General features: G+C 31.7%; 3 protein-coding genes and 1 non-coding gene across 6 annotated transcripts; 2 read left to right on the top strand and 2 right to left on the bottom strand.

Annotated features, from left to right (window-relative positions):
- Positions 1-1,807: 1,807 nt before the first annotated feature.
- Positions 1,808-5,821, top strand: LOC101259984 (uncharacterized). The gene is made up of 9 exons (XM_010328921.4): positions 1,808-2,040; positions 2,130-2,229; positions 2,312-2,492; positions 3,207-3,279; positions 3,381-3,560; positions 4,342-4,439; positions 4,575-4,663; positions 4,838-5,011; positions 5,480-5,821. The coding sequence occupies exons 1-9, from the start codon at positions 1,998-2,000 to the stop codon at positions 5,649-5,651; spliced, it is 1,110 nt and encodes a 369-aa protein (XP_010327223.1). The 5' UTR covers positions 1,808-1,997; the 3' UTR covers positions 5,652-5,821.
- Positions 5,822-8,458: 2,637 nt separating this feature from the next.
- LOC101244039 (uncharacterized) lies at positions 8,459-9,934 on the bottom strand. The gene has a single exon (XM_004248307.5). The coding sequence runs from the start codon at positions 9,674-9,676 to the stop codon at positions 8,561-8,563; it is 1,116 nt and encodes a 371-aa protein (XP_004248355.1). The 5' UTR covers positions 9,677-9,934; the 3' UTR covers positions 8,459-8,560.
- Positions 9,935-14,849: 4,915 nt separating this feature from the next.
- TRNAH-GUG (transfer RNA histidin (anticodon GUG)) lies at positions 14,850-14,921 on the bottom strand. Its single transcript has one exon. It is a non-coding gene; the product is annotated as a tRNA-His (tRNA).
- Positions 14,922-16,047: 1,126 nt separating this feature from the next.
- LOC101268724 (BTB/POZ domain-containing protein At1g04390) lies at positions 16,048-23,737 on the top strand. 3 transcript variants are annotated; one of them, XM_010328923.4, is made up of 10 exons: positions 16,051-16,275; positions 17,928-18,054; positions 18,812-19,319; positions 19,412-19,545; positions 19,637-20,082; positions 20,319-20,788; positions 20,869-20,948; positions 21,073-21,443; positions 21,889-22,041; positions 22,772-23,737. In XM_010328923.4, exons 1-10 carry the CDS (start codon positions 16,166-16,168, stop codon positions 23,220-23,222), a joined length of 2,850 nt encoding a protein of 949 aa, XP_010327225.1. In that variant the 5' UTR covers positions 16,051-16,165; the 3' UTR covers positions 23,223-23,737. The 3 variants fall into 3 exon arrangements, with proteins under 3 accessions (XP_069146571.1, XP_010327224.1, XP_010327225.1); XM_069290470.1 differs by having other exon boundaries at positions 16,048-16,275; positions 20,319-21,433; XM_010328922.4 differs by having other exon boundaries at positions 16,049-16,275; positions 20,319-21,443.
- The last annotated feature ends 877 nt before the right edge of the window (positions 23,738-24,614 follow it).

Here is a 24,614-nt window from a genome sequence, read left to right as displayed (position 1 = left end):
GATTGTGTGAGGAGATTTAATTCAAAATTTAAATATGAAGAAAATATTATTACGATAGCTAAATAAGATAGATAGTGTGCAATTCAAATTTAATTGTTGCTTTAGGTGATGAATTTTACCCACTAAATATAAAACTAAAATATTATTTAATTTTACCACTTAAGAATTTAAAATAAGAAAGTAATCTCACTTATTTATAAGTGCTGTAAAATGTAAATTTTATATCTTGAATTTGTCTTTTATTTAATTATTAATTATCTGGTATTTTTATTTGATTATTATTTTATTTTAATTATTTTTTTAAAATATTTATCATTTTTTACCAATACTTTTATTTGATTATTATTGTGTTTTTAATTATAGGAGATAACAAATGACTATTGATGTTGGTGTGGCATTGTCAAATGTTTTATTTGGTGCGAACACGTGTCTGGGACCCCATGGACAACTAACTTAACAAAATTCTATTTAAAAAATGTCAAAAAAATTATCTATACTTAATAAAATAAATATTTTAATTTTTAGATTAGACTTTATACGAGTTGTCGCTGTGATATTTTAGAACTTAAAATTTATGTAATTATTTTTGAAATATGAAAAAGAAAATAGAGTAATGAGTAAACGGCTTCTTTTTCAGAGACTTTGAATTAAAATTCTCAATATGAAAAATACAATTATAATACAAAATATTCTTTTCGAATAAATTCCTAAATTAAATAAATTCAATTTAGTTAAGCTTTAATACGATATTAAACATTGGGTAAAAGTTTTTCAGTCAAATTTGAAACTTTTTTAAAAAGTCAATAGTTACTGTTCTAGCTTATACTTCTTATTATATTATAATATATAATATTTGATCAAGAATATTGTCTGTAGAAAAAAAATATATCCATATCTGAAAAGTGAATTGTGTGTGAATTTTGAATTTATAAATTTCAAAAAAGTAAGCAAGTTGATTAAAATTAAAATATTGGGAGTTGACTGATAAAATTATATTTTAAGAAAATTATAAGCAGCCATTTGATCGCATTATTCCAAAAGAGTTAATTGTCAACAATTACAATTTCATAAAAGACCAATTAATGGGAATATTAATGACCAATGTGACATAAAAAAGTTTTTAATTTTTGCATGTACGTAATTTGACATTTTTGAATCAAGAATTTCAAAGTAGTGGATTTATTTTTGGCCAAATCAAAGAATTTTGAAATTTCTTGCCAAGTTATTTTGACTATATAATAAAATTATGACAATTAAGATAGAATAGAACAAAGTCATTAGTTCAAATTAATTATTTGATTTTTTATTAGATTTTTCTCTAAATTTTTTATTTAATTTTATATAATTTTAAATAGAAAAACATCGAATGTGGATAAATATAATATTAATTTCCAATCATACTAATTTTATATGAATTAATATTGAAAATTGTGTGTGTATCATTTAATTTATGACTTCGAGAATAAAATAAAGATTCCTTATAACATTATCAAATTCAAACTTGTAATTTAACGCGAAAAAAAGTTATTGATTCAAATATTAAAAAACAAAAAAAGAAAATCAACATACCTTTGTCTCACCACCAACTATCATACTATATATCGAATCGTTCAAAAAATAAATATTTCTAAAGATTTCAACATCAATATAGATAATAATACATATCACAATATTCTAATACTTGAAAAATATAACACATATTAAAAAAACATTTAAAAATAAATAAATAAAATGACTCCTAACATAACAAAGTCTTTTTCCTAATATATGATTATTACAACATTCTAATATTTGAAGAATATAACACTTTTATCAAACAATATTTTAAAAAATTTGAGCAAAATAACTCTTAATCATAATAAAGTTTTTTTCCTAATATATGGATGTGGATAAATAACAATCACTTATTTCTCTAATAAAAACTAATAAAATAGTAATAAATTTCTAAACATCAAAAAAATTCCTCTTTCTTCCCTTTGAGTTGGAAGAGAATAACAATGGCAAATGTTGCTGCTAAAGTTGCTGTAATTGGTAGTGGAAGTAAGCACAGACCCCACCCCCTACCCCCACTAAACCAAAATTGTGAATTTTTTACTGTAAACTGATCAAAAGGGGTTCTTTTTCCTCAGTTTCAGGAGCTGTTTGTGCATCTACTTTAGCCAAGAATGGAGTTTCAGTAACCCTTTTTGAATCTGGAAGAGGCCCAGGTGGCCGTATGTCTCAAAGAAGGTATTGGGGTTTTTTTTATTTGTGGAATTTTTTTTTCATGAATTATGTAATGGGGTTTCTTAAAAATTGAATCTTGAATTAGAGAAATGACAGAAGATGGAAGGGAGCTGCATTTTGATCATGGGGTTCCTTATTTCTCAGCTAAGAATCCTGATGTGTTGAGACTTATTTGTGAGTGGCAATCAAAAGGACTTGTTGCAGAATGGAAAGAAAAGTTTGCTACTTTTGATTGTGATTCTAAGCAATTTCTTGATATTGAACAGGTTACTTGTTTGTTTGTTTTTTTTACTGTTTCTAGTAGTTTTGTTTTGTGTTCTCTGTATGTTCTTCTGGAATATGCTGACTGTTTTCATTTGCTAATATATTAAGGACTATTTTTTTGTAGATTGTGTTCAGCCTGCTTTCTTTTACTTTTTTTTTGTTTATTAGGAGTACTGTTTTTCAAAATGTGTTTTTGATGGAGTGGTTGGTAGGTTGTGTTCACATTGTTTATATATAAGACCAAAAAAGAAAGGGTGTTTGTATGTACACGTTTTTTTTGACCATTCATGTGGATTCTTATAGCCTATATGTATACATTTATTTATTCAATTCATTCACTAGAGGAAGCTTTTATGCACATGTTGTAACTAAGGGATTATTCAATGTGTAAGTGGTTTATGTTGGAAAGTTCTAAGTAAATGGTATTGAGATCAAGAAATATGTTGTGTTCTTGGCTGATGTCCCAAAGGATTCTCATTCCTTGCTCACCTCGTACACAGGAGTGTCAGGCGTCTTAGTTAAGCGTCTGCATTTCGTATATAGTGTTAAGGGAACAACTTAGGTACAATATCGGAAAATGATAAAAGTAGTTTCCTCTATTGAAAATTTGCATCTTACTGCCGTACAATTTAGTATTAGCACTTCGCCACAGGGTCACATGCATATAGTATGAGCTTTTACTGGTAGTATTGTTGCTTACTCGTACTTTAATTCAGGAAGGTTTGGAGAAGAAATATGTCGGTGTTCCTGGAATGAATTCAATTTGTAAATCGTTATGCCAGGAGCCTGGTATGCGACTAGTATTGCTGAATTTCATTCATTGAAATGTTTCTTCTCTAAGATGAACTATTACACGAGATTTACTTTTTTTTTCTGTTTGAACTATGTAGGAGTTCAAAGTAGGTTTGGGGTAGGCGTTGGGAGGTTGGAGTGGTTGGATAATGAAGATTCATGGTCATTGACGGGTTTAAATGGTGAAAGTCTTGGTTACTTTAAGGGAGTGGTGACATCAGATAAAAGTACATTTTCACAAAGGTTCACTAATGTAACAGGGAAACCTGTACCTATTGGTAAGAGATATTTCTACATTCTTTTGTTGGTTAATAATTTCATTGGGTTGACCTTTATGGTTCTGTGATTACAGTTGCATTTTTTCAAGACTTACATAATAAAATATGTTGCTGTTTTGTGAGATATGTCACCTACTACTTCCAGCCAGTTGTTCACTTTGACAATCGCTGGCGTGGACTTTCCTTTTTTTAATGGTTCTGGCTCCAGTAAGCAAAGTTTAAATAGACTTGTAAAAGATCAAGTGCATGTTTTGTCAACTGTGGTCAAGAAGGGATAATATGAGATTTCATATTTGGTGTCTGAAAATATGAGAGTCTAATATTATACAATGTACTCAAATAATAGCCTTTTTTTTTTCCAAAAGTGTCTCATATGCTTGGAGATGTTGGAGGCCATCGTATCAAGTTGCCGCTACATCTTTGTGATGATTGTATTTGACTGAATTTGTTTATATTTAATCGTCTTTACTCCTTGCTTTTGTGTTGTCACTGGTACTGTGGTACATAAACCTCGCCACGTACAACGTCTCAGCATCCTATCTGTTCTTTTATACATTAAGCTCATATTGACATGCATCTTTTCATATGGACTGTTCTTGGTTTGTTCCTTGCTGTTTTGCTTTAATAATATTGGCATCCTTTGATAAGTTAACAAGGTCTGCATTTAACCGGACAATTATTGTATCATGTCTAATTTTTTTTCCCAGTAAAGATATGTAACCTTCCTTCAATCTAGATAAGTTAGCAACATTATGTATTACATCTTGCTTCTTTTATGTAGACATGGAAAAATTTCCGGAAATATCGTTGAAGATGATGGAAATTCCTGTTAACCCTTGTTTTGCTCTCATGTTGGCGTTTGAAGAGCCTTTGACAGAGGTAAGATGTGCTCTGTAACCACGGATTGCTTTGTACTTAGCCTACTAGCTAATACTGTTGATAAGAACTTGTCTTAATGGCTATCATACCTGAAATTTCCTGATGGAATATGTCTCTCTTCCTACGATATTTGAGATACCAATACGAGGATTCTCATTCAACAGCTCAAAAGTTCTACATCGAGCATTCTGTGACAGCAGCAAACCAGGGCGTTCACGCAATAGGTATATGTTTATATTGTTTGTGAGCATATCAATATTGTGTGGCTGACAACAAAAAAGAAAAAGAGAAATGCAGTAGATGAATATTGCGAGTAAACTGACCATCGTATTTGTAGAATTTCACCTATATTTATTGCTGTATTTGATTATGTTGTTCTTTTCTTTCCCCCAATGAAGTGAACGCTGGGTGCTGCATTCCACGGCGGAGTATGCTCAGGATGTTATTGCCCAGACAGGACTTCAGAAGCCTTCCAGTGCAACATTAATGAAAGTAGCTGAAGAACTATTTCAAGAATTTCAAAGCACAAAGCTCAGTATATCTCAGGCATTCTTTAAGAAAGCTCATCGATGGTCAGTATCTAACATATACAGCTGCTCATCTCAGTTTCGCATTTAGCTAGCTGCATGCGTTCCTTATTTTGAAATAGACAAAAATCACACTTATAAATTTACCAGACAACAACATTTCTAGTGGAGATATAGTGTTAAAACAGTGCCTCAGGTTACCAAAAAAATCATACTGTTACTCGATATCTATATTAATAGGAAGATGTATGTACACGATGGATAGGTAGAGCCTGTATAAGTACTCATTCTAGCCCGGGCAATCGGGCACAACCATTATTCCAAAGGGAAGAAAGAAAAAGAAACAAATGTTTGAGCTAAAATTGTGTCTTGGAATCATATCAGTCTCAGATGGCAGTTGTGTAGTCATGTTAGTGGATGAAGTACTTAGACATGTATTCCCTTCTTCTTGCTTGTTGCTGTATGTGTATTTCACGTCATATCTATCATCACTATCGCTTGTGAATTCGTCAGGGGCAGTGCTTTCCCAGCAATAAGCGTAGCAGAAAATGAAAAATGCCTTTGGGACGCGAAGAAAAGGCTTGCAGTATGCGGAGACTTTTGTGTTAGTCCAAATGTTGAAGGGGCTATCATTAGTGGCTTGGCTGCTGCTGCAAAATGTTCTGAAGTTCTCTGTCGCTTATAGTAAAATGACATATAGAACGTGTATCACAAAATACTCATTATACTTGACTCGGATTATAAACTGTACCAGAAACCAGAAATAAACTGTCATAAATATTCTTATTTGACAATTTGTTGTAAGCTATTACTAAGGAATTCCTACTTTTATATAACAACTCAGTTCACTAGTGATATTATTAGCTTTCGTCCTTGACCTACACGACTTTAAAATGAGTCGTTAGAGTTAAGGTAATGACGAGGCATATAAGGTGATGGAAAAGACGCAATCAATTTAGAATTTTTTTTTTTTTAAAAAAGGATTATCACATGCATGTACAGCACTACCGTACGTGACTATTGATTTTGAGTTGAACCAACCATTTGAAGTTAAAAAGTAAATACTTAGTACTTTCCACAGACTCTTTCTTCCCGACCTATTTGACTCTCTGGCCGTAGTTATTTAGGTGGTATTCCGAGATCGAATTCCTCCCAGGAACACACGAAACAAAGATATGAACTGGGTAAATAGAAATGGAAAAAAGTGCGATTTGAAGAAGGAGATGAAGTGATGTTAGCATTATTAAGTCTACCGACATTTTACACATGAAAAATTATAGTTTTTGAATATTTTAACTCAAGAGATTGGGGATCGAGCGAACCAACGCCATATATCATAAGAAAGAAAATATTCAATTTAATACTATAGTGTGTTCTTTGCAACCTCTTGTTGCTGCTTTTGTCCCCTATAGCTCATCATAATCTAATTTTACAATTGATAACAGCAAGAAAGAGCCAAAGACAGTTCAGTTCACTGTGTGTAGTCACTATATAGGAAAAAAACAAAAGAAGCAGATTCATAAAGTCATATGAACCTTATCGTGATTTTTTTCATCAGTAACTATTGTTGACGGGAGATGACATTGTATCTCATGGAATTAATTAAACCGTGCGAAAGCTGATTTGAATATCATGATTATAAATATAAAAAATTCAAAAAAATCATATGAAGACACCTTAGCTATAGCTGTCTAACTGAGACTTTGAACTGCACAAACTTTAAATTTTGTGTTTGTTGGTTTGTAGAGATTATTAACCACACAGATTAATCATAATTCTTGATTTATCAACCCCCACCCCCCACCCCGCCCCTTAAATTACGATTCATCAAAAACTTACAATAGCTTACAAATTACACATAAAAAAAGATCAACTGTACTAGATAAATTAGCTCCGTCTGGTACGATGAGTCGACCCAAATAGATTATAAGCGAGGGTTATCGAATTTGAGACGATTCAAGTTAAAAGTTAACCGTATAACCTCCATATGTCTTATTCCGGACATATTATTCTTTTCCATTTGATGTTTAACATCTATATCTTTTAACGTGTTTCTTATTCAAAGCTTGAATTTAAAAACACTCTAACTATTTATTTGAATTGACAGTTTATTTATTGCACAGAAACGACAAGCAGTTATTTCTAAATCGAAAAAAAAACCAAATGGTCCAACACATTATTTATTTTACAGTTGCAAGTACGTTGGCCACTACATTTTATACAGTGATCATTTATCATAATGGACCGTATGTATAACAAACATCACATGAATAAATCAATTATGATTAAAGAAAAAAAACATCAATCATGCAAAGAAATTTTTTTTTAAAAAAAAGAGCTCTGATTATTGAAATATATTTAGTGCGTACAAACGGATTAATAGAATCGATAATTTATCTCGAAAATTACTTTATCGTCGTATATATTTATTGTATCAAGTGAGCATTTTATAATATTACTTATAGAGTGCATATATTACAATATTTCTCTCAACCAGCTATATAAGTAATACTTCTTTGTCTTAATTTACAATTTTTAAATATTTTTTAAATTTTATAATTTATAAATATATAAATTTTAGTTCGAAAATTGTTCAAACTTTAATAAACAAAATGGCAGAGAAAGATGCCAAAACTCATGCATTGCCACAGTTCTCAAAGCAACAACATAAACACGTGCTTTTGCAGTTCACACTGATTCAAACCCAACACCATCATTATACTAAAAGAAAAATAAATTATTCTACTTTTTCTAAAAGTTATTCAATCACACAATTCTTTCAGTTTAACCCAAAAGTTATATCGTAATAAAGTTAATAATTACTTTTTTTTTATCTTAGATTTATTAAATTCGAATTATTAGAACATTTTATCATTCAACATTAACTTTAATATAATAACGAATATTGGATACAACAAAAACTACAAAGGAACTTTTCAACTATTTATCATAAAATATCTAGATTAGTTATCGTATATTGATATAATATTTTATTTTTAATCAGAGTTTTATGAGTTCAAATTTGAAAATTTTATTGAAAATTTCACCTCCAAATAGGTGATACGTAATTCAAATTTATTCAAAATTTTAACGTAGACTCAAAAGAATATCGAGTTGAAAAAGACGATTCATCAATTGAAAATGTTACCTCTTATGCAATTCAAATTTAATCGAAATTCTAATGTGAGGTAAAAGGATATCGAGTGGAAAAAAGCAATTCGTTATGAAATATTCTCTGTTTTAAATTATGAAATTTTAATAAATTTATCTTTGATCATAATTTTTTTTATATTCTTTAAATATTATGAATTATTTATTATTGTGAGTCTAGTACTTTTAGGTAAAGTATAAATATATAAATTTTATTTAAAAAAAATTATTATATGAATAAATTTTCGATCAAACTTAAACGATAATTAGGAGCCGAGAGATTAATTGGAAAATGATTTCAACATAGATTTAGGGTTAACTAAACAAAGAAGCAAGAACATGTAAACAAGATTAGTTAATTAATTCCATGCATATTTACATAATCTTCTAAGATTTGTAAAAACCAGAAAAAAAAATAATTGAAATTGAGGATTTGATTACCATTTACTTCATTCTATGGCCTGTTGCAGTGTTGCTGTTACAATGGTGTTTCTTGTTTACAGTAGCAGAAGAAAACAGGGGAAACCCAAAAACTCCAGATTTTGAAGAACCTCGAAGAGAGCTGCAAACGGGAACATTCAGAACTGTAGTAACACGAACATTAGCTGAATAGGACCTTTCCACCCCACCTCCATGTTTGTACCTTGGTGCACCATTGAAGCTGCTTGGACTACTTGAGCTTCTTCCTAAGTTGTGAAAAATTATCTTCCCTGAAGAATTCATGCGAGGACTATCATCAATGGAGAGTCCCCGGAGAGTAGAATCAGCTGGTGGTTTGTTTATTGGGCTTCCAGCTAATCGAGTAGGGACTGGATTTTCCGACGACAAAGCTCTATGTTTCACTAATCGGATTCTAGGGGGATTAGGATTGCTATTGTGGTTTGTTTGAGTAGTTGGTTTATCAGAATCAAGAGAAAGTCTAGGAAGATCATCGTGTTCATGGCCGGAAGAGGAAGACGATGAAAGAGATAAACGGGAACTAGAAATTGATATGGACTCGTTATCAGAGTCCTTATTGAGCAAAGGAAGATGAAGAGTCGAATCATTGGTGGATGATTTCGAGCTGCGATTGAGGAAATTCTTCAGAGATTTATGAGCATTGGAGCAATTTTTTGTAGCTTCGTGCTTGTCATTTTGCAATTTCTTCAACCCTAGAATCTCTCTCCATCGACTAGAACACCTTGGAGCTTTCGGAGAGAACAGATACGGGTCCTTACGAGAAATCTCATTATTTCTCATACGAAGTTTCGGCGTCTCCGGCGACCTTACACCGGCAGACGTAGATACAGCCGCCGGACGAACCGTCGGGAGTTGCAGAGGCATTAATTTTCCATCAGAAAAAAGCTCATCCGCCGGTAACATATTCACCGGATCTTCAAGTCGGAACTCGAAATCCACCATTTCATTGACGGAAACTTCCGGATCTATTATTACTTCCGGATTATCCACAGCTGTTGATATTCTAGGACTCAACCAACCATATGACTTGTACTTGGTCGGAGAACAATCGAGAAAATTCTCCGGCGACACCCCGACGTTGTTTATACAAGCTGAAGCCATGGATTTAATTGGTGAAAAAAACAAAGAAAAAAAACCCAAAAACAAACTTGTAGTAAAATCAAATTCTGCAGTTGAAAGAAGAAAGGAGAGGTACCATTTGTATAGAACCCCGGGAGTTTTCAGAAAAAAAGCTAAGCTAAGCTAGCTAGGGTTTAGCGAGGGGGTTGTGAATATTGTGGAGTTTAGTTGAAGCTAAGCATAGCATAGTAGTAGTATAGTGTAGTGATGAATGGGATACTAGTAGATTAGAAATGCCAACCGATAATTCGGTGCATAAATCATTTCGTATTTATATAAATTTTAATAAATAAATAACTTTTATGACAATAAATATGATGAAAATTGTATATATAAATCATAATAACGAATTACATTTTGAGAGATATGATGAAAATCGTATACGATAACTGTTTTCACTACTCGAAACATACTAATATAAAAGCATAATACAATAAACATGAAGTTTCAGCGAACAACTATGTCCTCCAATTTTGAACGTGCACAAGTAGACTCTTAAATTTGTATATAATTGAACAAGTAGACACACGTGTCTTACGTGACATAATACATATAGTATGCCACGTAGGATATAAATTTGTTATGTAGAGCCCATGTAGGACGAATAAATATATTTTTTTCAATTCTATACAAATTTAAGTGTCTACTTGTATACACCAAAAATTAAGGATCATTGACGTCTAAGAATCACGTTTGTTTATTTATTATGCCTGATATAAATTATAACAAAGAATCATATTTTGAGTGATATGATGAGAACTAATGTATAATAAGAAACAAATGTTAATTTTTTCCATACATCCCATACAAGTGATGTATATGAGTTTCAATTAGCATAATTAAGGAAGATTCAAACTAACTTGAATCATTCATATAATAGTATTAATAATATGTGGATATGATCAATCATATACAAAAATATCGAACTTCGTCCTCCTTCTTCCTATATATCCTCTTTTAATTTATACTTATCGTAATTTTACCTCAATTTATGATATAAAATTTACACTAAATAAATATTATCCTTATATTTAATTTTATCGTTAAAATCTTTTTATATAGTAAAATTTCGAGAGAAAAAACTAAATTATAATTAAAAATATGATAATCTTATTTCATCTAAAGTTATGATTTTAACAAATTGAATTAAAGAAATAACTTTTTACTTCATCAAGGCTATTTGAGTGCAAATCATTCAAATTCTTTTTAAAGTACAATAATTAGTAATAGACAAATAGAATTAAACACAAAAAATATAAGCATATTTTTTTTTTCATTACACCCATAGAAGTAATAATATGATTAAGGTTCTATCAATTTAAGTTATTGATGTCACAATAATTCATAGTATATGTGGATATGAACAATCACATATCAAAATCAAACTATAGGATAAATTACATTAATAATGGTGGGGTTCTTGCTTAGTATTTTTGAGCAAATGAGGAGTTGAAATGTGGATATTTAGTCAAAAAAAAAATTGGATGTGACTTTATTTTTATTATTTTATGATAGAATATAAGGGATAATCCATAAACAAAATTACAAAGAAAAGATAAAAATACCATAATTTGAGGAGGATGGTTCTTGGAAATATCTGAAATGAATAAAATATAAAAATGACATGTGCTGCTATTATTTATTTATTTAATTAATTACAATAAGCTTAAATCAACGTGCTATGGAATAATTTTACTCCATATCCAAGATTTCTTCAAATTTCGAGGTAAATCTTGCATCTTATCTCATGTCATAAAAATTATGACGAGAAAATAAATAATTATTTTAATATTCGATTACTTTAATATTTCTTCCATTTCAAAATTAATGATATAATTTGAATTATAACGGAATTTAAGAAAATAAAGAAATTTTTTTAATTTTGTGATTTTATTAAAGTTATGTTTTAAATATGCTACCTGGAAAGTTAAAGTTAAAGTATTGTCAAAAAAAAAAATGAGTCATTTTTTAAAAAGAAATATGATCATTCTTTTTTAAATGGAGGAAGTATATATTTTAGGGAAAATGAAAAAATACACCCCGAACTATCTTTAATGGTATGCAGATAACCTTCATCATACTTTAGGGACATTGTTGCCCCTGCTGTCCAAAAACTAGAACATTTATGCCCTTCACTCTAACGAAAGATTAAATAGAGACACGTGACACAATTTTATCCATCGATCCGATGTCGGGTCGATGGATAAGATTATGACACGTGTATGTCCGTTAGTATAAAGGATATATATGTTCTAGTTTTTGAATGGCAGGGACATCAATGTCGCTAAATATGACGGAGGGCATCTGTATGCGATTTACGACAGTTCGACGATATATTTATCTTTTTTCCCCTATATTTTATATTTGAAATAAAACTAATCTTAGTCTCAATATTAACGTATTTAAAATCGTAAATTATATTTTTTTTAAAATCTTTATGTGTCAAATTTATGCCTGATTTAAATTTTATCACATTAAAATAGAGAAAGTATTTATATTTATTGAACTAGATTAATAAATGAAATAATTATTTTTACTTGAAAGAATTCTAGACTTTTCAAGTAAAAAAATATTATATACCAAACATAGCCACTTTTACAACTTTATTTTAAAACTTGAAAGCATCATTTGGATAACGACTTATAAAGTGTTGGAAAAGACCACTTTTCACTTGTACTTTGTTTTCTTGAGGCTATATGACAAATAGTGGCTAAATACAAATAATTGTAACATAAATTGTCACCTAAAATAATATTACTAATATTATTTTTTGAATTTTTACTTGGTGTTCAGAGTTTATATTAGAGTTTAATTAAATTTAGATCGCACACTGTAAAATTCATTTGAAGATGATGATCCTAACATGATTTTTTTTTCATAACAGGGCTTGAACTTAAAATCTCTAGATAAGGATGAAAAAATCTCACCATTGTATTGCGATTCATGTTGATATGTTACTAATGTTGATATACCGAAGTTATTTTTATCAAAGATCTTTATAACAAGGAAAAAATTTGAAACATCAAATTTGTGTTGAAACTAAAATAAGATAAATCAAAAGACGAAGTTAGAATTTTTTTTACGTATTCTACTACTCTTTTGACAATTTTTATTATTCTATATCAAATAAGATTTAAATATCAGATAATATTTTAAATACATGATAATCAATTTTTATAATAAGTGAACGAAAACCTTAAAAATAAATGAAAATATTGTAGAGAAAATCAATTATATAAGTTGGATGTAGATATTAGTTGGTGCTAACCTATCCACCTTACCTAACAATTTATGATTTCATAAGAATTTTTTACTAGTTTCTTATTTTAAATGTTTTAAGAAAAAGATAGTGATCGAGTTTTTTCAATAAATAATGCTAAATAATCAGAAATTTTGATTAAAATAATTTTAATAAAATTATAAATAGTTTTTTATTTTAAAATAAATAGATTTTTAATATATTAAAATAAAAATAATAAAAATATTTTAAAAAATAAAATAACATAGGTAAAATGTCATTATCACATGAACAAAAGGATTTTTCCTTTTCAACGACCATCAATTTTGAAAAGTAAAAAAAACAAAAACATCACAATTCATTACTATGAAAACTGAAAAGTCAGTGTTTAATTTAATTCAGTTGAAATAATTATGGATTGAAAGTCTTACTAATCATTCAATTTGATTATGAATAGTGATTAATACCCCCCCCCTACCCTACCCCCCACACTTTTTGTATATAAAAAAACAGGAGGGCCAAAGTTGATTTGACCAAAAAAACAAGGAGGGACAAAGTTAAGAAATAATCTCCCAATAAAATACTATGAGAAACAATAAAAATAATCACTTTTAACTTATGTTATTAAATATTAGATAATTTTATGTGAATATCTGTTGAGAGTTAATCATATTTTATTTTTATGTTTATCAAATTATAAAATTTTATACATTTAGTGGTATCGGAGTACGTTTTGATATAAGACGTCCCAGTTTCGAACACATTCTTTAATATCTTAAAATATTGTGTCTCAATTTTGGATATATTACTCAACGTCTCGATACATCACGTAAAGTGATGTATCCGACTTATACATTGCGTACAATGATATATTCACGAATAAGCGTGAGTAAAGACTTTTATAGTTTCTTTAAATAGTAATTTTTTTAAAAAATATAATAAAATAAGTTTTGTATTTCCATAACTTTTTTCTAATTATTAGCCATTAATTTTTTAAAACTACTAACATTTAATCATTTTAAAAAGAAAATATTTTTAGACACAAATATTTTGATTAAAACACAGAATAACTCTAGGAAATATTGTTTGGAATTCAAAGAATTGGACAAGTGAACTTGAATTTTTTTTTTTATCTAAGTCCAAAAGCAAAAAATGATTCACAAATCTAAAAAATGCTAGAATTTATCTAAAAAATGCTAGAATTTCAAATCTCATGAACAAAATATGAGGTTTAAATTTTAATAAAATCAAACTAAAGAACAATTGACTCAATTGTCACTCAATATGATAAAACTATTTTAGGAGGCACTTGTCCATGAAATTCTCCACTTTTTTCTGAAATTGAACTCTAGCCATGTTATTGGTATCTTTTTTCGGGAAAATTTCACAATAAAACATGATCTATCGCTCACTGGCTATTAATTCTAACACTAAACATGGTATTAGATTGGGCTTTTTGTTGCTGTTTGGTGAATTTTCCAATAAAACATGATCGATCGCTCACTAACGTGGCTATTAATTCTAACACTAAACATGGTATTAGATTGGGCTTTTTGTTGCTGTTTGGTGAATTTTCCAATAAAACATGATCGATCGCTCACTAACGTGGCTATTAATTCTAATAAACATGGTATTAGATTGGGCTTTTTGTTGCTGTTTGGTGAATTTTCCAATAAAACATGATCGATCGCTCACTAACGTGGCTATTAATTCTAATAAACATGGTATTAGATTGGGCTTTTTGTTACTGTTTGGTGAATTTTCCAATAAAACATGATCGATCGCTCACTAACGTGGCTATTAATTCTAACACTAAACAAGGTATTAGATTGGGCTTTTTGTTGCTGTTCGGTGAAAAAGGGCTGCTACTTTAAAGCCCAATTCAATTGGAAATTAGCCCCAAAAAAAAATTGAAAATGTGGCTGCTGGGATTCGAGCCCAGGTCTCCACGGCCACAACGTGGAATTCTTACCACTAAACTACAGCCACTTGATATTGCAATAATTGATTTAATTTATATAGTTCCTTTGTTTCAAAATAAGTAATTTTTACATTTTGAAAACTATATTGTACTCTTTATTTTACCATAACTATTTAGTAATATATTTACATTAAAATGATATTTACAAGTCCCACATACATTTAACAACCTTATACTTTTTTTTATAGGTTTGTTACTTATTATTTCATAATGTACTGTATAGTGTTGTATTATTTTAATGTGTATAATATTTAGATAAATTCTGTCAATTTTTGAAAGCAAAAGTTTTAAATATATTATCGAACTTTGAGAAAAAACTTACTAGTGTCATCTGTTAAAAGTTTGGCTCATCTAATCATTTTAATTTGAGAAAATATTCATCCGTGACACTATTTGTTAACTGAGATGACATAAATGAGTTAGAATTTTAACGAATGACACATATGAATCTTTTTTCAAAGTCTGATGACATATTCAAATATTTCCTCTTTAAGAAATAATCACAATTTTAACCATGTGTAAAAAATAATTTTATAAAATTTTGGCTCATCTAATCATTTTAATTTGAGAAAATATTCATCCGTGACACTATTTGTTAACTGAGATGACATAAATGAGTTAAAATTTTAACGAATGACACATATGAATCTTTTTTCAAAGTCTGATGACATATTCAAATCTTTCCTCTTTAAGAAAATAATCACAATTTTAATCATGTGTAAAAAATAATTTTATAAAAATCAAAACTTTTTGAGTTATAAACAATGAATGGATAAGTCTTTCAAACAAAAATAACATAGATGACTAAAACTTTTAACAAATGCCATAAATTACGCTTTTCTCAAAATTTGATAACATATATGAACATTTTCAATAAACAACTAAGAAAAAAATGTTAAGGTAATATACAATCATATTTGATTGTCACATAAAACGAGACTTGTTAAAACAAACATGACATTTAAATAACTATACAATCAATAACAACCATCTTAAACAAGGTGTTGATTAATTTTTCGAGTTTAAAAAATGAAACATATATTTAATATAAGCATAAATTTAGTGTTGATAAATTTTTGGAGTTTAAAAAATGAAATATATATATCTAAAATAAGCGTAAATTTAAATTTAGTCGGATTTCGACAGGAAAGGATCAACCCCCATCCCCATAGGAAGAAAGAGTGCATTTGAGCGGCTACACAACAAATTGCGTGTTTTTTTCTCAATTGAAAAACTTTTGGAGTTTGCAGAAATGAGGTCGTCGTCTTCTTCAAAGCAAGCTGCAGATAACAGTCGTGGTATTAATGGTCACATCTTGACTCTTCATCAACGCCTTTATCATGCTCTCAATCTCGGCACTAGGTAAACATAACTTCATATATTTTTCTTACAGTTTTTCTCTTACAGCATTTCATATAGTATTCGAATGTGTTGGGTCCTGATTAGACGTAGATGACAATATTTATTGGTTCTTGGTTTATTGATTGATTGGAGATTGGGGAATTTTGAAGATTATTGAGACTCTGATGTTTCTATGAGATTTAGTGAAGCTCCTAGAGCTTTGGTTCAACTGCACGAGATGTGTTGGTGAACCTAAGTGTGGTGTTTAAATGGATAAGGGTAGATGTATGGGTTCTGTATCTGCTGAGTTTCCAAGCTGGAACAATAGATTTTTGGTCATAAACGGGCGGAGCCACCTTAAGCTTTGTAGGAAAATTAGGTGGTATACATGAGGTTAACTGTTAGATATTATGACTGTGCATAAATTTTGCATACCGTTAATGCAACTGAGAGGAAAGTTGCACAGTCTTTGCCAAATTCCTGGCTCCGCCACTGTGTGGATTTCTCGTCAGCTCTTGTTGCAAAACGTCTCACTGTAAGGGGTCACCGGGTGGAGCAATGGTCTCGGAAGCGAGTTTGATATATTGTGGTACTTGTCCAGGTGGTTTTCAACTGGTTATTGTAAAGAGATGCTTGTTTGACTAACAGAAATGTTGCACTGAGCTGCATATTGTTGAGCCGGTCTTTTGGGAAATCAATTTTGGCTGTAAACGAAGTTTGAAAGACGCACGAATGGTAGTAAAGAAGTTAAAGGAATTTAAATTCTGAAGCCTAGTAAGCATATGTGGCACATTGAGTTGTTCCAAGCTAAACAATCCACCAAGAGTACAGAATTGACTTTTGGATGGGTGTAAAGGATTCCTGCCGACTCTCATTGTTAACTGCATATTCAAATTTGAAACATAGGTTTCTATATGCTTAAAGAAAATGGGATTTGCAGGGTCAAACAGAATTTGAAGGGTCCTAGCTTATGTTATGCGTTCGATACAAAATCTCACATATATTGCTTCATCTAGTGGTCCCTAGGTGCTTGTTGGAGCTGCTGAACCCTTTTTTAGAAGTTATTCGAAAGGGGTTCAACATCCTATTGCCACTACTTGGAATTCAATTGAAAGAACAAAATGGACAAATAGGTCGGGATGCATTGGCGAAGAAGAAATTGCAAGTCCTGTTTTCCACCACACTTTAACAGCATATCAGAGTTGTTCTTCATTTTCTTTATAGAATTAATTTATCCTCTTTTTATTACTGCTATCAGTTGTTCAATCAATCACCTCTTCTCAAACCAAAGTAGTTGGGGTTGTTTATATGAATCCTCTTAACATTTTTCACAAAAAAAGTCCATTTGCCTTTGGATGTAACTGATAGCTATGTTTCATTTATCTGAAAAATGGACAGTGCTGAATTAGCTACTATCTTCACTAGAACAGGGACTTGAATAACAGCGGAATTTAGGGTCGATAATCAGAGTGAGCATCATTCTCATGATTTTCACTTGATATGCAATAGACCTATATTCTCTATCCAGTGTTCCTCAAATGCTATTTTTGAAACACCATTTGCTCCTATGGACATTGAAAACTGAAGACATAATAAGTGCATGTTTCTATTGGGCCGACAATCATTCAAATATGACACATCCTATTCTTTACTACGTTGGTTGTTTCTTGTAGATGTTGCGATGACAAGGGTCAAAAGTGGCACTATTCTGATATTGAGACACAAAGACTTGTGGTTCGTTCAGTTGATGCATTTCTTGATAGTATATCTGCTGAATCATTACAACACCAAGTTGTGAAGGTAATTCGTCTTCCACTTACTAATCTTGTATAATTTTGGAGAGCACTTGATCTCGTATTTTTGTCATTTGGATCACCTATCATCTGTTGATAAGAACGTGCAAGAGACAGAAATGAACTGCAACTTGGAGATGCATCATGTTCATGCACTTTTTGATTTTTCCTTTGTTATGCAAAAGAAAATTTTGGGAAACCTTAAGCCTTCCTGAATAAATTGAACTGGAATAATAGATCCATGTGATGAAAATCACACAGAAGGGCAATACCGCCCAGTGTACTAAGCTCCTACTATGCACATCCGGATCACCTTGCTCCCCAAAAATTTACCTCTATTTACAAAAAAGAGCGGTGAATTTTGGTTGCCTTTGTAACAGCGAGCTTTGACGTTAATTCTCCGGTTGAGATACCCAACCTCTTATACCGAAACCAAAAGATTAGATGCCAGATAGTTGATTTCTTTCCTATGAAAACACATAGTTGTGATTATTTTAACTTGTGGATACTGGTATTTGAAAAAGAACCTTCTACCAATACTTTCCTTCTCACTAATTTTAACTTGTGGATACTGGTATTTAAAAAAGAACCTTCTACCAATACTTCCCTTCTCACTAATTTTCTCTTATTTTCCTTTTAAAAGCATAATTATAAGTATTTCAAATTCATTATTTTATTTTTGGGAGGCAGTATAGTTTTGTGTCTCTTGCGGGGATCAACCTATTTGAATAACTTTCTGCCTCTGTTATTTCTTTTCATATCAGGAATCAGTTGGTGACATTGTTGGAGCTGTAGGAAGTATTCTAGCATCAAAAAGTGAAGCCACAATGAGACTGGCCTCAGATGTTGCTGTTAAGATCGTCCGCATGATACCAAGTTCAATGCTGCAGCCTCACTTTTCCAATCTCATTCATTCTTTGTCATCCTTGTTAAGTTTCCGGGAATTACGAGTCGCCATATCTTGTGCCTCGGCCTTGAATTTGATTTTGGCAAATCTGACTTCTAAAAGAGAGAAAGAGGTATGGGAGATCTTAAAATCAACAAATGTGGTTGGTGATCTAGTTGAAAATGTAAAAGGATACTCCACTGAAAATAAAGCAACTGAGTATTTTCAAGAGATGGCTTCTCTGCTAAGTAAAATTTTGTGGCGTTGGCCTCCTTCTCGGTTTCATGTTTGGACTGATAAGAAATTGTTTAGTACCTTGGATACTGTCAAGCTCAACCCTGACCGCTCCATCAAAGTTGCTGTTATGCAGCTATTTTCTGCTTTAGGTATTTATATATCCTGCAAATTTCTTACCTTTCTCCTCTCTGTGGCGTAGAGCCTTAGACTCATGATATTGCATTCTTACTTTGGGTTGCAGCTCTATGCGGCAATGGAACTAATAAGCTTTTGGAGGATGGAGAAGGTCTTGTAAAAATTATGGTGGACAGTTTGGACAGTTCAAACCCGTATACCGTCCAGATAGAGGGATTAAGACTTGCTCAATGTTTAATGGTAGCAGTTGACACTAAATTGTTATCCTTTATCCTGTTTAGGAGCTCAAGTTTTTTTGTGTCGCTTACATTGATATATTTTAATTGCTCAGACAAATGAACAAGGATGTTCAAAGATTATTAAATTGTCTTGTGAGCCTATTGTGAAAGCCATTATTACCTTAATGAGTAACTGGAGTTTGGATGCTGGAAAGCTTGCTAAGGGCCAAATGTCCATACTAGTCGAGGCATGTCGTTTAGCTCTGATCACTCATTGGGAAGGGGACCACCACTTCTATTTTTGGAAGGCAGGAGTTGATAGGGTTCTTCTTAGACTTATCACAGGAAATTCTGACACAACTCAGCAGTCTCTACAAAGCTTATCTCTACAAGAACAAATCATCAAGTTAGAAGAGGTCGTTGATACAGATGTTCTTCTTCCACTGAGACCGTTTGTTTGGGATATCCTTGGATGCCTCACAGCAAATTGTATGGAAGATTTCTTCCCAAAGATGCATGGAAATGAGACCGTGTTTAATGTTCTCGTTGTTTGTGCATGGTAATCAAACCAAAGATCTTGGTACAATTTTAATTTTCTCCAAATTTATTATATATGTATACACATACACACACCACATACATACTACATATATATATGTGTATGTGTCGGTATATATATATTAAAGTTATTTTGTTTACAGCATGTAAAAATGTAGAAACTCCTAGCGAGTGTATTGACATGAGAATTTTCCCTCATCACTGTCATGTGCTTCTGCTTGTTTTTGTCTTTGAAAGCTTGGCCTTCGTGGACTCGATCCTCACCTCTCGCCAAATTTCCCAAGGGAATGCTTGTCATTCATCAGAGAGTGAACCAGCATCTAGAGCAGTCCTTATGATGATTTATTCTCCCAGCAAGTACATTTCTTCCAAAACAAGATTCATACTATCTGAAGTTCTGGCACTGAAGGGAAAAGACTATGTGGGATATTTACTGGATAGTTTGAAAGCCACATCTTCTGGAAACAAGTTTGGAATACCGAGTAACTTTAGACTTGTCATAAACTTGACAAGTCTGGCATGTTATTCAGCTCTGCCAAAATATCAGAAGCATTTAATTCAGCATGGAGGAATAGACATTCTGTCGAGCTTCATTAGTTGGTGGTTTGACAATCCTGTCCACCTAAATAGATCTAGTGTGGCAACTCATGTGCAAAACGGTTTCAGTGGAAGGACTTGTTGCTGGCCTTCTCCAGAAGATTGGGAAGGTGAAGATATGCTTTTACTTTTTGGACTTGTGGCTCTTGCTGAATTGATAAATGTGGAAAATTGCTGTGGCATCTTTCAGAATCAGATGGATTTGCGAGCTGCTTTTATAAGAGATCTCCAGGAGATCTGCATAAACAATTCTTACTCCGGACCACGATGGTACGCTGCTTATATTCTTCGCCATCTTGGATTATATGGTTTTCCAAGTAAGTTTGGGAGAGAATTTCGGGAGCTCCTTACTGACAATGAGCATTCTGATGTGGAACTTATCATTAAAAATCAGGAACCTGTGCGTGTCCATGGTGTTATTCTTCTGGTTAGATGCCCATCACTATTACCTCCTGAAGAATTGCTTAAAGAGAAAGCATTTGATTCTTCTTTTAAGCAGGACTCAGATTCATGCAATAGGTTAATCACCAAAGTTCGCCTCTCAGCTCATGTTGATTGCCAGTCATTGACGAAGTTATTAGAGTATATTTATTCGGGATCCTTTGAAGCTGGAGAAGACCTTGTGAAGAAGTTGAAAATTTTAGCCAAACATTGCAATTTACAATCTCTAGTACAATTGCTCTGTGGAAGCAATCTGAAATGGGGAACTCCATTCCCAAGCTTTGACTTTACCTCTGCTCTTGAGCCAGCTGGACGTAATTTTTCGTATGAATCCTTTTTTCACTATTCATTTTGGGTATTTGTATGTCGTGTTAGACTTAGGGACTTTATTTGTGTCTTTTTGGCTTAAATTCTCGTCCAGAACTCATCTTTATGTTGTGGTGGATGCACGGAGTTGCTTTAGCTTTATCTAGATATAATAGTTTATTTAGCATGAGGCTGATCACTGGCCGACAGCCTGCAGACGTTATTAATGGATATCATTTGGATCTATCCTTAATGTGTGAAGTATGTTTATAGATATAGATAAATACTAAAAGACTTCCTGATATGAGCTGTTGGAATTTTCATCGACTTCTCTACTGTGTTAGCTATGTAGAGACACCTGAAGGTGTTTTAACTTTTAGCAATATTTTTGTTGTATATTAATTTATGCTTTTTGTATAGACTAAGATATGACAATTTTTGCCCTTTTCCGCTTGCAAATCAGGGACATTATTTTGGAGGCTGAAACTTCGGGATCAAGTAATCAGGACTGCAGTTATTGCTCCATATCTGTTTTACACCTGCATGTTCACAAAGTTATACTGTGGCCAAGTTGTGAGTACTTACGAGCCCTCTTTCAGTCAGGAATGCAAGAAAGGTATTCCAAATAAGTTGCTTTAACATTATGTGGATTCATAGTTATAACATGGTTTACCCCACAGTTGGATGATTGCTAATACGTAGGATTTTTCATGGTTGTACAGATACTTTAATAGCTTGATCAATATGAATTTGTGACTTCTTAGCAGTTTAAATGCAAGCGTAAAACATCTCTCAAGATATCCTTTTCTGTATACTGGTTGCTCAGAAGATTATGTTAATTTATGATCATAGCTCTCAATTCTTGTGCTCCTCCCGGCTTTTCTACATTATGTGCTTATGAGTGATTATTCCTTCCCATATATTGGCTTGGGTTGCATGAAATCAGTTTATGACAATACTTTTTTCTTTCCAAAATTTCCCCATGTACATGTTCAGATTAATGCAGAATCAGCTGAAGTATCATTTGGCTAAAGATTGTGAAGTATATGATTGTAGCTCTGAAGAAATTTTTGACTAGAAATGATTATGTATTGTTGAGACAATATTTTCTCCTGTTGGTGCATATGCTAGGTTTGGTATTCTTACTGAACCTAGTTCTAATAAGTGTCAGCCGATTCCGCTTTCTCAAGTTTAGAAGTAGTTTTTCTTTCCTTCTGAAGGTAGAATGTTACGAAAAGAAAAATAACTACACTATGGAGTTTATCCTTTATTTCTGTTGCTACATGTCTTTCTCCTTTTTTCTCCCAAATGTTTGGCTAATACTACATTTTCTGCTTTTGTTTCAGCCATTCACTGACCATCAAGGTGCCAGTTTGTTGGGATTCCTTGGTTAAGTTAGTCAGCTGGTTCTATTCTGGTGAGTTGCCTCGACCAATATCTGGCTGTCTATGGGATAATCTGAGTAAGGAGGAAAAGCTAAGTGAACTCGAGCCCTATGTGGAACTATGTTCGCTTGCTCAATTCTGGCTCTTAGAAGACTTGCATGAAAAATGTTTTAAACTGATTGTATCCATTTTAGATTCCTGTCAGTACTTGTCTATAAAAATTATCCAGATGGCTGCTAACCTCAATCAATGGAAGCTAGTTGAAGTTGCAGCTGAGTATCTAGCCCCTATGTATCATCATCTACGTAACTCAAGAGAGTTTGATGCATTGGATGAGCATCTCATTGAAATTATCCGTGCTGCCTCTGTTCAGTTTTCTCAAAGAAATGGACACTTGGTCACATTGACATGATGTTTCTAGTCAGATTTTAGATAAAACGTCTTTTTGGACATGGACAACATACTCTCCAGGGATTGAAAAGAACAGAGATCGGTTGAGTTAAGGTGTTCATTAATAGTTTGAACGATGTGATGGACATACTTCACTATCTGTCCACTCAAGGTATTGCAAGCAAATGGCTTGATATTCAGTTTGGAAGTCTTCTAACTCAATCAATCAATATTGACAAGCTGTCATGATCGATTATCAGCAACTCTGTGTTTGAGCTGATACGGGAACTTCTCTACGAGAAATATACTTGTACAGCTCTGTATGTGCTTTGATTATACTACTTCTGAACTTCGTGAGCTTCATCTGTTATAAGCCTAAAGTACGCGTGGTGTTAAGACCTTGTTCATTTTCGCTCAACCAGAGTAAGGACATTCGAGTCATTGCCTCTTGTTGCTGTCCCTGCTTTGATTGTTATCTGTATGTCATACATAGTCCACATTAAGGAAACAATGTATATATAATGGCTAGTTTACTGATCTTTGTTGTGAGCCATAATTTGCTGTGTGGTGGCTGGCATTAAGTAATGGTTTCCTATAGCTCAAATTACATCCTTTTTAGGATGTCATTTCCTCAAAAAAAAGTCTCTCAACTATCTCAAACTCTTCGACTTTATATTACTTGTTGTATACATTAACCTTTACTTTGAAGTTTCATGTTCAAATCAAATTTTTTTTCTATCTGTTCAAATCTTAATGAATATAGTTGATAATTATTGATCGAGATATGCGCAACATTATTAAAGTGGTATTAGTCCAAATGCAAACAAATAATTTGTCTAAATGTGTACGAACTAGAATTAGAAAATCAAAATGGCAAGTGTATTAGGAAATTTAGTATGTGTATAGTCATTTGTTAATTAATAATTCTTTATTTAGTATGGTTTTAAGTTTATGTATGATTGATCTATGTTATTTAGTATTATATGGTATATAACTAAATAATACTCTTTCTGTTTTAAAAAAAAAGGCCTTTAACTAGGAACGGAGTTTAAGAAAAAAAAAATTTAATGTTGTGATTCTAAATTAAAATTATGTCAAATGTATCAAAATGCCCTTTAATCTTGTGGTTTTAAATATACCACGTGAAAAGTTAAAATTAAAGTGTTACTAAAAAAGGAAAGGGGTTATTCTTTTTGAAACAGACTAAAAAAGAAACAGGGACATTTTTTTTGAAATAGAGAAAGTAGTAAATTATCGTATTAGTTATACAAAAACTATTTATACATAAATAAACATGATTAAGAACAGAATTGCTGTTAGTATATTTAATCAAATTATAATTAAAAATATATCTAAATATTACTAATCCAATTATTACAATATCTAAATATTACTAATCCAATTATTACAAAAT

The sequence above is a fragment of the Solanum lycopersicum genome, chromosome 10, assembly GCF_036512215.1.
Source record: "Solanum lycopersicum chromosome 10, SLM_r2.1".
Lineage (NCBI taxonomy): Eukaryota > Viridiplantae > Streptophyta > Magnoliopsida > Solanales > Solanaceae > Solanum > Solanum lycopersicum.
This window is presented reverse-complemented; position numbering and strand designations above follow the sequence as displayed.